Raw genomic sequence first — 12,297 nt, 5'->3', positions numbered from 1 at the left:
TGGCCGCCTCCGTTAAGATTTTCAAAATTAAAAAAAAGCATATTTGATTTTGAATTTAAAATCAAATTTGAAAACCAATTCGAATTTGAAAACCCAATCAGAAAACACATATTACATCCATTTAGGTGCCAATCCGATTTTGCATAGTACATGTTCAACAAGTATATTACATCCAGTCACAAATATATATTACATCAATTCGACATTAGCGTTCAAATGATTACAAAAGCTAAAGGCATCTAATCGAGTTCCGGCAACTTGTAGTCCTTCATGTTAAGTTGGGTTCTCCAGTTGCGTAGCCTCACGAACTTGTCGTCTATTGCTAGATCGCTCTCGTCACATAACACGAGACCCCCAACATGACAACATTCATCAGTGACAAACTTACAAATGCCAGATATTATTTGGTTGATGACATACTTGTCCACCCTTGACCTGCGCCACCATGCTACAGATTTCTTGAGCTGTCGCCAGTTTCTGTTGTTACAGATTTCTTGAGCTGTCGCCAGTTTCTGTTGTAACATCCAGCAGTCATGAGGTATGCACAGGCATAGTATCCACACAATACTGAGTTTGCAGGTTGCTTCGCGCACAGCATTAATGTAAGAGATAGTCGTTAGGACACATAGATTGCATGCAAATGTAGTAGAACATAATCTTCTTCATACATACCGGAAAATCTCGCCTCAGGCGCAATTTTGTGCCATTCTTCTGCTTCTTTTTCTCGGACCTCCGATCATAGCAATCGGGGTCTTCCGCGTCGGTGCGACAACCAGCATTCCTCTTGTAGCGACTCGCGCCGCAATGCGGACAGCTCTGTAAGTTCTCATACTTGCCCCGATATAGGATACAATGATTACTGCACGCATGGAACTTTTTAAGCTTCATGGACACCGGCCGGATCATTTTCTTCGCTCGATACGTATTGGCCGGCACCTTGTTACCCTTTGGGTATGTGTTAGCAAGGATATGTAACATGTCATTGAAGCTAGTGTCGGACCACCCATGGCGAGCCTTCAGCATCAGCAATTGGAGATTAAAACGCAATGCCGTCCATTGCTTCGGACAGTCCTTATACAGCGGATCAATTGCCGCCTGCTTCATCTCCTTAAAATTCTCGATCCACTTCGGATTCCCAAACATAATATCGTCTAGGTCCATGTGGTTAGCCAAGTTCTCAAAGATCTCTGCATCTTCGGGCCCCAAAAAATCACTCTGCTTGTCACAATCCCCATCACCATCATTGGCTGCCATGTCTTGGAGAAGTTCGTTGATCTTGACATAATCATGATTCCCAGTATCGCTGTCCGTTCTCGCTGCCGGTGATGATGAGGGTTGTTGTACCGAAGAGGTCGTCGTCGTCGATGACTTTCGTTCTGATGCACCGGTGGCGCTCGAATCCACTTCCCCATGAAACTTCCGGACGATGTAATTGTCGACAAAACCATAGCGGATCAAGTGAGATTTCACCACGCTATCTTCGTAGAAAAGATTGTTCTTGCATCTATTGCGCGGACAAATGGTGCCCTCCTGACCCAGACTTGTACGATGCTTTTTTACAACGACAACAAATTTTGTCACATGATGCAAGAAAGTCAGATCGTTGCCAGCCCTCGGTATCTTATACATCCACTGCCCTCTCCATGAGGAGACCCTGCACACAGCGAGAATCAAGAGTTAGATCGATCCAGATCTGAGTTTCTCTCTCCTGCATTTAGAACTAGATCTAGATCCAAAACAAGTAGAAAGAGAGGAGATGAGAGGGTGAGGAGTCAGAAATCAACCTTTTGTGGTGTCCTCCCCCACCAAATATAAGGACAAAACCGCCCCCCTCTAGAATGCTCAAGTTTGGGTGTTTTGACCTCAAAACACCCAAAAATGGAGGAGGAGCCGCGGGAGGAAGACTTAACCGAGGCGGGCATTGTAACAGAAACACCTCGGTTAATGACACTTAACCGAGACGGTTAGGTTAGAAACAAATGCCTCGGTTAACAGTTTAACCAAGGCGGTTTTCTTAACACAACCGCCTCGGTTAAGTATCATTAACCGAGGCAGTTTTTGTTACACGACTGTCTCAGTTAATCTGTTAACCGAGGCGGTTGTGCGGCGGGCGGCCCGGCGCCTATTAACCGAGGCAGTCCGGGATGCCGCCCGCCTCCGAGGCCTATTTTAAGTGCCTCGCAAAATGGAATTCTGTAGTAGTGTCCATTATAAAAAGCCATTAGTTCAATTTTCACCATCAAACTAGCACAATAGTTCAATTTTCAACTTTCAACTACAAAACAGATAAAGAATTTCGTCCAACTGTTGAAACCGAACAAATTTGGCCCATTGGATGGTTTCAAAAGTGGTTTTATATTTCTTAAAACAAAACAAAAATGGTTAGATCTAAAAAGTAAATTCTACAGTAATTCATTTTAAAATAGAAAAATATAAAAATGGTACAAGATTTTTCTAAAAATTTAACCTATCTGTTGGTGCTCTATTTAAACCTTATTTTTTTCATAAATAATAAGCATAACTAGATGAAAATAAATACTAGAAATATGAAAAAAGTAAATCGGAATAACTAACTAGTAGAGTGCCAATAGATAGGTTACATTTTAAAAAAATATATGTTAGCATCCGTTTCATATTTTTCTCATTTAAAATAAATTACTTATGAATTTTTCTAGTTTAAACTTAAATATTTTTATTTTTCACGAAATGAAACTACATTTGAAAGCACCGAAGGTGCCAAATAAATTTTCTCAACAGTTGGATGAATCTCATTATCCAGTTTTATAGTTGAAAGTTAAAATCGAACTTTAATAATAGTTCAAACTGTAAAATGGATTGGAAAAAACAGCGACAAGTGACATCGATGATTCCATTGACCTGCCGACAGCACGGGGCTAGACTGAATGGTACAAGAGGATACGAGCTGCTGCAGTAGGCTCGGACTACTGATAGCTTGAGAGGTCGTAGCATGAGCCAGGCAGCACAGCAAGACGTAGCGGGCAAATCCCTAAAAAGTGTGACACAGCCACTCTGGCCACAAACTACAGATAGATGATGAAAACATTATTGATGGTTTTGGGAGCAAGAAACGAGAGTAATTAATAAACGGGAGGATGATATAGCGTAGTATGGTTGAATCGATGTAATAAATTGTGAGCAGACCAAGAATGGAATGAATTTATGGGCAGAGCAAAAATGTCATGTCATCAGAGCTAACAGCCTCGCTTTCTAGGAGCTGTCAGGAGTATACAACCATACAGGTGAGTCGATCGTCATATTATTCCAGCTTGCTATTTAGTAGTAGTGGCCATGCATGTTCTGAGTTATTTCTGAACGTCATTCTACAGACAGCCTGCTATTTATAATTAGTAGTAGTGGACATGCATGTGTTCTGAATTATTTCTGAACGTAATGCTACAGAGATATGGTGGTACGGCGACCGTACGGCCGCGATGCTCTCACTGAACAGTGTGCCACTGTTTGCCAGGTGTACTATCCTTACTGCTAGTATACTCAGCTAATAATGGTCCTAGCTATTTCAATGATGAACTGGTCAGGTGAATGGCATTGCACGATCACCCTGCTGCAGTTCTGATCAAGGAAAGGACACATACGCTATAATTTGCTACAGTGATACTACAGTGACCATATGTTTATCATGGATTAATATATTTTATTAGATTCGTCTCGCAATTTAGCTCTAGAGTTCTACAATTAGTTTTATAATTAATCTTTATTTAATACTTCTAAATACTAAAATTCTCTTTGATATGATATAGACTAAAATTTAGTCCCTAAAACCAAATAACCTAGTTACGAACTGAACTAGCTAGGTGCACGGGCTGCTGATTTTTCTGGATATTTATTTAGTGGTCAGTTTCTGTTGGATAAGTTGCAGTAGTAAGAATTGTTTGCATTGCTAATTAACAATAAGGAGCTGTCAGACTCGATCCAGCTGAACGATGCATGTTTGGGGAAGAATGATAAAAAACGAGTACTTTGCGTGCGCCTTGGCGCGCTTAGCTATCGTTAGGTTAAGGTAGAACGCCATTAATACATATACACGTAGCATTAGCGTGGTATGTCCATATATTAGTAGTAATAGTACAATTATTTGTGATATGCTATTAGCTATATTTTAGTACAGAAGTGCTATTGCTTATTACAGGCAGTGCTGAATGTAAAGTCCCTGGAATGGTTGTCCCGCTCCTGACCTGCAATCACTGCAATTTAATTCGAATTAGTGATAAGTTGGTGTTAATTGCAAGGTATCAAGGTAGGAGCAGATGATGTCAACATTTTTCGAATTTGGCTTAGTGATCTAAGCACTGGTATGGTTTTGCTCTGCCTTTGTCTGTGATGAAGACTGGGAGTAAATCCTTCTTTGCGCTGTATTGGAAGTAGCGTGCCCTGTTCTTCAGGTGTTCCTTCCATGGATGCAAATAGCTATATGGTAAAGTACAATTATTCTTCATGTAAAATACTTTGGGCGCGCGTTGACGCGCCTTTGTCTTATTTTTTTCCGATATAGTTAAATTTCAAATTTATATGTTTGTAATGGAACATTTAATCATGGAAGATACTGTTTATTTGTACAATAGGAATTTAAACAAAGTAGTGCATTTACACATAATGATACTAAAGCTAGCATCTATAATTTGCATTGAAATTTAAATGCAGAAGTACATATTGGTAGGGAGATTCTGTAGCTAAAAATTTTATTGATCCAGAAAAATTCGATCATGAAGTTCCTGGGTTTTTCGCGGCTCTTACTACCTACAGGACATGTGAATTTGTAAATATATATTATCAGTTTGCTTGATTCCTGAAATAAATAAGAGAATATGACTGATGCTTACTTGTATTAAGTTTTTTGTTGGTGCTCTGGGGAGTGCCATGATCTTGCCTTGTTTTTTTTTTTTGTAATAAAGACTGGGAGCACATCTTGTCGCTGGAGCATCGTTTTGTAGATACACTGCTACTGTATTGCAACGGTTGATCTTGGGCAGGTGATGGTCGTGGTTAGGAATGGAGGGAAATGAGGCATAGCGATGTGGTGGTGCTATGCGGTGTGTTGATGAGAAGCAACATGAGTAATGTGTTGCTTGTGAATTTTGGATGATGCATGGTTTGGAGCGGACATGGATTTTTATGGGTGGTTTCTATACCGTCAGGTGTTGTAGCAAGAGCACCAAGAGGATGGGGAATACCAACACTCTAGTAAGTAGCATACCTGGTGTGTTCAAGCAATTCCAGGCCTCAGTCGATGTTCATGCAGCCATGGAGGTCCCTTGCACGCTAATTGCCTTTGCATATTTTAGTATTAAAGGAGAGATGGTTATTTTACGTTTTTAGTATAATGAGTATGTAAACAGAATGTGGTTATACAACAGAAAAAAAGAGTTGATCATATAAAGTTGTATGCAATTGGTGTTCATATTTGCAAGGCACATGAAAGTTGCATGTAGATATATAAAATTTAGAGTACACTAATTCATAAATTAGTAGAGGTAATGCATTGGTTGTATGACCACACGTTCATTTTTGTAAGTGTTCTTGATTCTTTCCTTGTTATTCTATTCATCTTTGTAACGAAGCAGTAGTTTTTGCAAGCGATAGAGAAAGTTTTGTCCAGGGTGCTGACACACAAAGAACTAGAAAATAGCGAAATATAATTTCAACATTCATGTTGAAGTTCAATGTTCCATGTTAACATTGATAAATGGCAGATCATGATGAATAGAACACAAAAAGAGAGTAGTCAGAGTTTTCTTTCCTTTTTTTTTGGCTTGCAACATCATAGCTCAGTAGTAGCGGCTCTGTAACTATTTGGCAGTGGCATGAGTTGATCCAGGTACCTGAGAATCCCAACAGCAAATGGCAAAATAGAGTGAGTTTCATAACAAAATACTGCAAGCACAGTAAATTACAAATCCTTTTAATTAGTCTATAAATAACCAAAAACACTTATATACTGTCATATTATGGTTGGTGTAGTAGCTTTCTTATAGGCTGAAGCTCTATTCTCTAACATTGCAACTTCTTGGTCAGTTAGTCCAAATTTTTATTTGTGCTACCTCAAGTGTAATTCCAAACTTTTCATCGAAAACATAAGTTGCCATGGGAGTTTTGGGCTGACTGACATAGGTAAGTGCAATATCATTACATAGCATGTAACGTGGCTCACATATATTATACTTGAGCTGCAGGAGTATGCATATAAAAACAGAATGATATCCCAGGAAAAGGATGAAGGAGGTAAAAGCTTACACATGTTTTTTTTAAAAGAAAAGCTTGCACAGTTGGAGCTGCTAAATACTGCTCCTTGTCTTTGTCCATACACGAACTTGGATCACCTAAAGAGTCAAAATTACACAGCACACAGTGTCAGGTTCTCTGAGATGGGACAAAATTCACAAAAGATATGTACACAAGAACACTTGTCTTAAGTATGTAAACCAATGCTTGAATATATATTGCACTGTTAGAATAACAGTGTGCACAAACAGCAGGTATCTAGATACAATTGTAAGAAAAGGCTACATAAAAAAAATTAGGTGAACACCATATTCAAGAATGGAACACGTCTATTTTCCCTAATTGTTCTTTCAGTAATCTAACTCCAAAACCTTGCATCCACCAATTTGTGATTACGTTACAGCTTCCAATCTTATTGGCCTTTGCAATGTTGTTGTTTTAGTTGAATTGCAGGGGCTGTCTGTACCCTATGGCATCATATAAAAGCAGAAGTGCTATTGTGTGATTTAAATTTGGTCAAAAATCATGTACTATAATGAGTTTAGTTAAGTTGGATGTCAAACGCTGTTGAATTTATGCATCTCCCTTTATTTTCAACATGCAAAGCAAACCAGAGCATAGCCTATAAGGTACAGCAGCACATCATGTTTTTTGGAATCATAAGGGAAGATTTAAGTTCGTACTACATGTGTTGCATTATTTAAGTTCGTACCACGTGTGTTAATTCAGGGTGATATAGGTGGTCAATTTAAGTTCTTATGCTGCTTCAGTTATGATAACTTACCTAAGAGATGACCTCATGAAACTGGGAAAATATTTTTTCTCCAAATAATTAAACTCCAGATCCACAATTCAAGGACAAAGAACACCTAAAAAGCTCATGAATCTTTTACACAACAGCAGTATAGATTAAAACTTTCTATATGGTAGATTAAGGCATATCATTAAAAATATATGTGCTTTATACATAAGGACATATCAGAAGTCACCTTGAGGATTATTTATGTGAACTCGCATACTACCTCAAAACTGCTGACCTGTGAAAAAAAATCCTTTCCCAGTAGGCTATGTTGTAATCGTATATTAGGTCTGAACTGCAAAGTCTAAAAACTTGACATTGAAGAAACATTCCAGTAACAGTTAGAAATTAACTTGGGAAGCTCTCCTATGCCCAGTTCCATCCCAGCAACTGTAAGCAAGCTTTATCTGAAATGTGACACAAAATGGGTAATTCTATAGAAAAAGAAGTACAAAAAGAAAATGTAATTTCAGAAGGCTGATGAAAGGTGAATAGTGGTACCACAATGTGGCAATACTATGATCAATTCCTGCTTACGCAACAACTGCTTGTTCAGTCGTTCACGTTGTGCTTGTTCCTCTGCCTCCCTCTCTCAGAGAGTCTCTCAAGGATCTTTCTTAGGAAACAGCTTGGAGGTCAAATAAAGTATCGAAATAAAAGATCAATCAACACTCGTAAGTGCTGCTCATAAACTAACAGACATACTTGACAGGTAGAAAACATATCCTCCAACTCAGGCAATTGAACGAACACGTTGCGTGCATGGCTTGAGGCCCACGGGAATCAGCAGAAATGCATCTCGGGTTTGGTTGGATGGCGATGGCTTGAGTGGTCGGAGCCGCGCCGGTTCCATGCTCCGCACGCGGATCTGCGTGCACTGACCTCCAGCCGCGTGCGGGAGCATGGGACGCGTGGTTCTGCGCGGCCGGCCGGGTGGCGGGGCTCGCGGCCCTTAGGAACGCAGGAGGAGGGGAGGGAGGTCGAGGAGGGGAGGGGCTGAGGGAGGCGCGCCCGGGTGCTTGTCCTGCTTGGCGTCGCAAGGAGCGTTGGGAAGTGTAGCGACGTCCACGGCGTCAGCGACAGCAGCGTCGGCGGCAGCGCAGGAAGAGGAAGCGGCGGCGAGCAGTGAGCGGAAGTGGGAGAAGAGGAAGAGGAAGCAGCGGCCGTCGCGTAACAGAAGCAAAATTTTACTTGGTGATGAGACGGAAGAGAAGGTGCGGGTCCTCACCTAGGCAAAGGCGTGTCCTGGGAGGACACCGGCGATTTTCTGGAGCATCGCGCCGAGCGACGTCGCTGGTGCACCCGTGAGCGCGTGGCAGGCCCGGCCCGCAGCGGCGAGCGTGGCCGGCTGTTCCTCGGCCGTGACGGACGGCAGCACGGGCGCCTCCACAAGCCGACGGCGCCGCTGCAGAGTTCGACGCGCATGGCGACGTTGGAGACAACCTCGAGGCGCGAGGACGCGATGGTGAAGGGCGCGACTGGAGCACGGCTGCGCGGGCTTCCCCAGCAAGAGGAAGAGAGCGGCGGGATCGGAGATGGGAGGCGACGGCCGCCGGCGGCGACGGTGCGGGGACTCGCCATGGGTATCGCGAGGAGTTAGGGGAGGATAAGGAGAAGCAGCTCGAAGGCGAAGATGAGTTGGAGGAAGGCCGGGTGCAGCGGCGCCAGGAGAAGCATCGCCGCCGGCGCCGTCTCCTTCACCGTATGCTCCGAGGAGGTCAAAGAAAGATCCGAATCGAGATATTTTCGAGCTGCAGTATGTTAAAAAGTCGAGACGTCTCGAAGGTAGTCTCGAAGGTAGCGTGCGCCGTAGGATCTAGATTGGACGGCCGATTTTTTTTTGGCTATCGTGGACGTTCTGACTGGCCGCCGAGCGGTGCGCGAATGACATATAGAAATGTTACTCTAGACAGGCAGATGTGAGACCTTCTAGAAGCTGTACGTCAAGCATCTTTATTTGCTAGCGACAGACACAGGTCGTCGCCAACGCCAAGCAAAGCAAAAGGCTAGTGATGATGTGAGCGGCGTATACGACCGTTGCGTTGAACTAGCTAGTACCATGCATGATACACAACCGGCACCCTCAGAGATCCTATCAGTATCTTTTCAAAAAAGAGAGAGAGAGAGAGAGATCCTGTCAGTACTCAGCAGTGTCTACTACTGGCATCTCAGCAGCCTGCTCGATCGCACGAGACACCGGCGAGACGCCGCCCGTGCCGGTGCATCCATCGCAAAAGAAAAAAAACGGATCTCAAATAATTCTCAATTAGCACGCTGATCATAGTTTAACATTGGCTTGGCAGCAGCATCATCCATCTTAAATCTTGACCATACTGCATAATTAATTGGAAACACCATAAGCTCACACGATCGAAACCAAGCACCCATCAATGCGATCTGTCTGTCGTTGGTATGTTTCGACCGATGCATTTGGTATCTATAGAATGGTAGACACGAACTAACCGGACGGCTGCGCGACAGGGCATGCCAGGAACGCACGGCTCGTCGGAGGACGGACGCCTCCGGCGGGGCAGCCTCTGGCCTCCGGCGAACGCGTCGTTCTCCCACAACCGCCTACCTGTCTCTCTGAGACTGCCCTTGTCATGGCCTCATGGGCATGCATCCTCAGACTAGCTAGCTAGCAAGGGCCGGCCGTCCGGCCGGGGAAAATAAAGGTGAAAGGGATCGAGATTTATACGTCCACATGCTTGCCGGTGGAGCTCATCAGCCATGTCACATGCGCACCAATGGCGGGGGGCGGTTGAGGCGTCGATCGGGCCGGGCAAATGCTTTCTGGGGCTATTCACAAGCGTTCTAGAAGAGGATCGGAGGGGGTGATCGGAGACATGGATTGGGTGCTACAGGTTCCACAGGAGCGCGCCGAGCCCCGACGACACGATGCCGTCCGGCTGCGGCGCCCAGAGCTGGTCGGCGGCGAGCCCGGGCACGACCGGCGGCATGTCGTCGTCGACGTGCGCCGCAATGCCGGCCGCGTTCATCATCCACGCGGCCGCCGGCTCATACCACGGGTCGGCGTCGGCGGCGGCGGAGTCGTGGTGGAACGAGGCCGTCGTCGTCCAGAACATGTCGTCCACCGCCTCCAGGACGTCCTCGTCGATCGCCGGCAGCTCCACGATCTCCTCGAGCTCCTCCTCGTCCGGGTCGGCCGCCTCCAGGGCCCGTCCCTGGCCCGGCACCTGCTGCTGGGGCGACGGCCGCGGCGCCTCCTCCTGAGGCGCCCCGGGTGGCACTGCCGCGGCGGCCGCCGCGCCCACGTCCATGGCGGCGGCGCGCGCGGCCGCGGCCTGCACGTCGCGCGGCGCGGCGGAGGCCGGGCGCGGCAGCGACGCGGCGATCTCCGGGAAGTTGAGCACCGCGGCGGGGCCCTTGACGACCAGCGCGGCGGAGTCGTGCGCGCGCGCCGCCATCTCGGCCGTCGGGAAGGTGCCCAGCCAGATGCGGGACTTCTTGCGCGGCTCGCGGATCTCCGACACCCACTTCCCCCACGCCCGCATCCGCACGCCGCGGTAGGCCGGCCGCCTCCCGCCGCCGCCGCCCTTCCGTCCCCTCCTCTCCACGCCGCCGCCCGCCGGCGACGCCGGGCTGCTCGTGCCACCGGAGCCCGGCATTGCCAGTACTGGCGAGTGATGCGTCGTGCGCGCGCGAACGCAAATGCTAGACGACCGAGGATGGATGGATGGATGTTTGGATGCGAAGCGAAGGGGTTGTGGGTTTTAGTAGTGGTTGGTGGGAGCGCGGCGACGGCGACGGCTCAACGAACGGGATGCTCTCTCTTCTTCTCCAGCGACGTCCCTGTCGCGGCCATCGTCGTCAGCGAACGCTCTCCATCCCTTTCTCTCTCTAGATTTCTCTGCCCCTGCTGGTGCTCTCTTTTCCGTTGCTACAGGGTGTTTTCATTTCATCCATGGATCACCAGTCAATTCCTGCCGGCACAAACAAGATGACCCGGCACGGCGCAACGGATAAATTCTCAAGCAGACCGTTGCCGTACAAGGATAAAATTGCTTACGGAGGAATACCACCAGACATGGCCAGCAGCTAGCTTGTTGAGCTGTTGCCATTGTTGAACATCTCCTGAGAGAACACGGCAATAATTTTTAAACCCTATTCAGTACTCGACTCCACAGTCCATATACAGTACTGAATGAAAGCTGATAGTGTAGTGATAAAGTACTATTATCCTCATTGGATGGATATAATGTGCATGGTAAATTCAGTGATGTGATTGGACATCTGTACTACTAATTCTAGAGCTGCCCATAAGATCAATCTCAATGGGGTTTCATGGAGAGTTTCATGACATTAAATGTCATCAATTTTGTTGATGTGACAAGGAGAGAGAAGCATGGAGTTTCATGTAATGTGAGAAGAGTTTCATCACCATGAAATTTATCTGACACGGTTACCTAGTTTCCAGTCTAGATATTTGTGTCCATAAAACTCCCACTGAGACTGGTCTAATGTGTACTTTTTTTTTGAGACAATGCCCATAATATGTGCCTTGACAATGCCTTTTAACGCTGAGAAAAATGAGATCCAAAGAATGATGTACCAGAACATACATCTGGGCTCTGCTGCCCAGCAGTTAATGCCCACAACAAGCCACTACTAGGCATGCATTTGTTGTGATCGAGTTGGAATAATATATCACGACCAATCATGTAATTAAGATATTTAAATAATAATATTTATTATAAATATATAAATATCATGACTACAAGTACCAAAAATATCACAACTGATCATTTTAGTCTCCATTACAAGTATTAAGAATATCACGACGTGAATGCATATTCTTTGTTGATATATGAGTACCATGACCTAGTACTAACTCCCCCGAAGACTATTGGTACCAGGTTATAGCTCCACCCGGTACTAATAATTGAGCATTAGTACTGGACCGTGCCACCAACCGGTACCAATTGCTCCCTCTTGAGGGCCGGCCGTTGCACCCGGAACCGATGCTCGCATCAGTGGCCCGTATATATGTGGCCTGCATCAAATGCATGTTCTCTAGTAGCGGGCGTACAATTAGGCTTAGGTCATGTTTAAGTTAAAATATTAAAATTGGAGAATTTTTCCACATGAAACAGCATGATTCCGGTATGAATTCCATGCAATCCCCACATTCGAAATGGGGAGCTAAGGGCTACAAGCTACTAGGGTTGATGTCAGTGATCTACAGGCCTACATGCAAATTAAATGGGGATGATTCCATC

General features: G+C 45.4%; 1 protein-coding gene and 1 long non-coding RNA gene across 4 annotated transcripts; both read right to left on the bottom strand.

Annotated features, from left to right (window-relative positions):
* Positions 1–4,029: 4,029 nt before the first annotated feature.
* LOC120704819 lies at positions 4,030–8,791 on the bottom strand. Of its 3 annotated transcripts, none has more exons than XR_005687693.1 (3): positions 6,271–8,791; positions 4,298–5,858; positions 4,030–4,223 (listed from the first exon to the last, which is right to left on the bottom strand). It is a non-coding gene; the product is annotated as an uncharacterized LOC120704819 (long non-coding RNA). The 3 variants fall into 3 exon arrangements; XR_005687692.1 differs by having other exon boundaries at positions 4,030–4,776; positions 4,860–5,858; positions 6,271–8,790; XR_005687691.1 differs by having other exon boundaries at positions 4,059–5,858; positions 6,271–8,776.
* Positions 8,792–9,304: 513 nt separating this feature from the next.
* Positions 9,305–11,116, bottom strand: LOC120704817 (ethylene-responsive transcription factor ERF037-like). The gene has a single exon (XM_039989346.1). It carries the CDS (start codon positions 10,684–10,686, stop codon positions 9,916–9,918), a length of 771 nt encoding a protein of 256 aa, XP_039845280.1. The 5' UTR covers positions 10,687–11,116; the 3' UTR covers positions 9,305–9,915.
* Positions 11,117–12,297: the final 1,181 nt, after the last annotated feature.

The sequence above is a fragment of the Panicum virgatum genome, chromosome 4K, assembly GCF_016808335.1.
Source record: "Panicum virgatum strain AP13 chromosome 4K, P.virgatum_v5, whole genome shotgun sequence".
NCBI classification, from domain to species: Eukaryota; Viridiplantae; Streptophyta; class Magnoliopsida; order Poales; family Poaceae; genus Panicum; species Panicum virgatum.
The sequence above is the reverse complement of the archived record's forward strand: the minus strand, read 5'-3'. Positions and strand labels throughout refer to the sequence as shown.

Coding starts and splice junctions, on each gene's coding strand:
- LOC120704817 (XM_039989346.1), bottom strand. CDS start 10,686: ATGCCGGGCTCCGGTGGCACGAGCAGCCCGGCGTCGCCGGCGGGCGGC.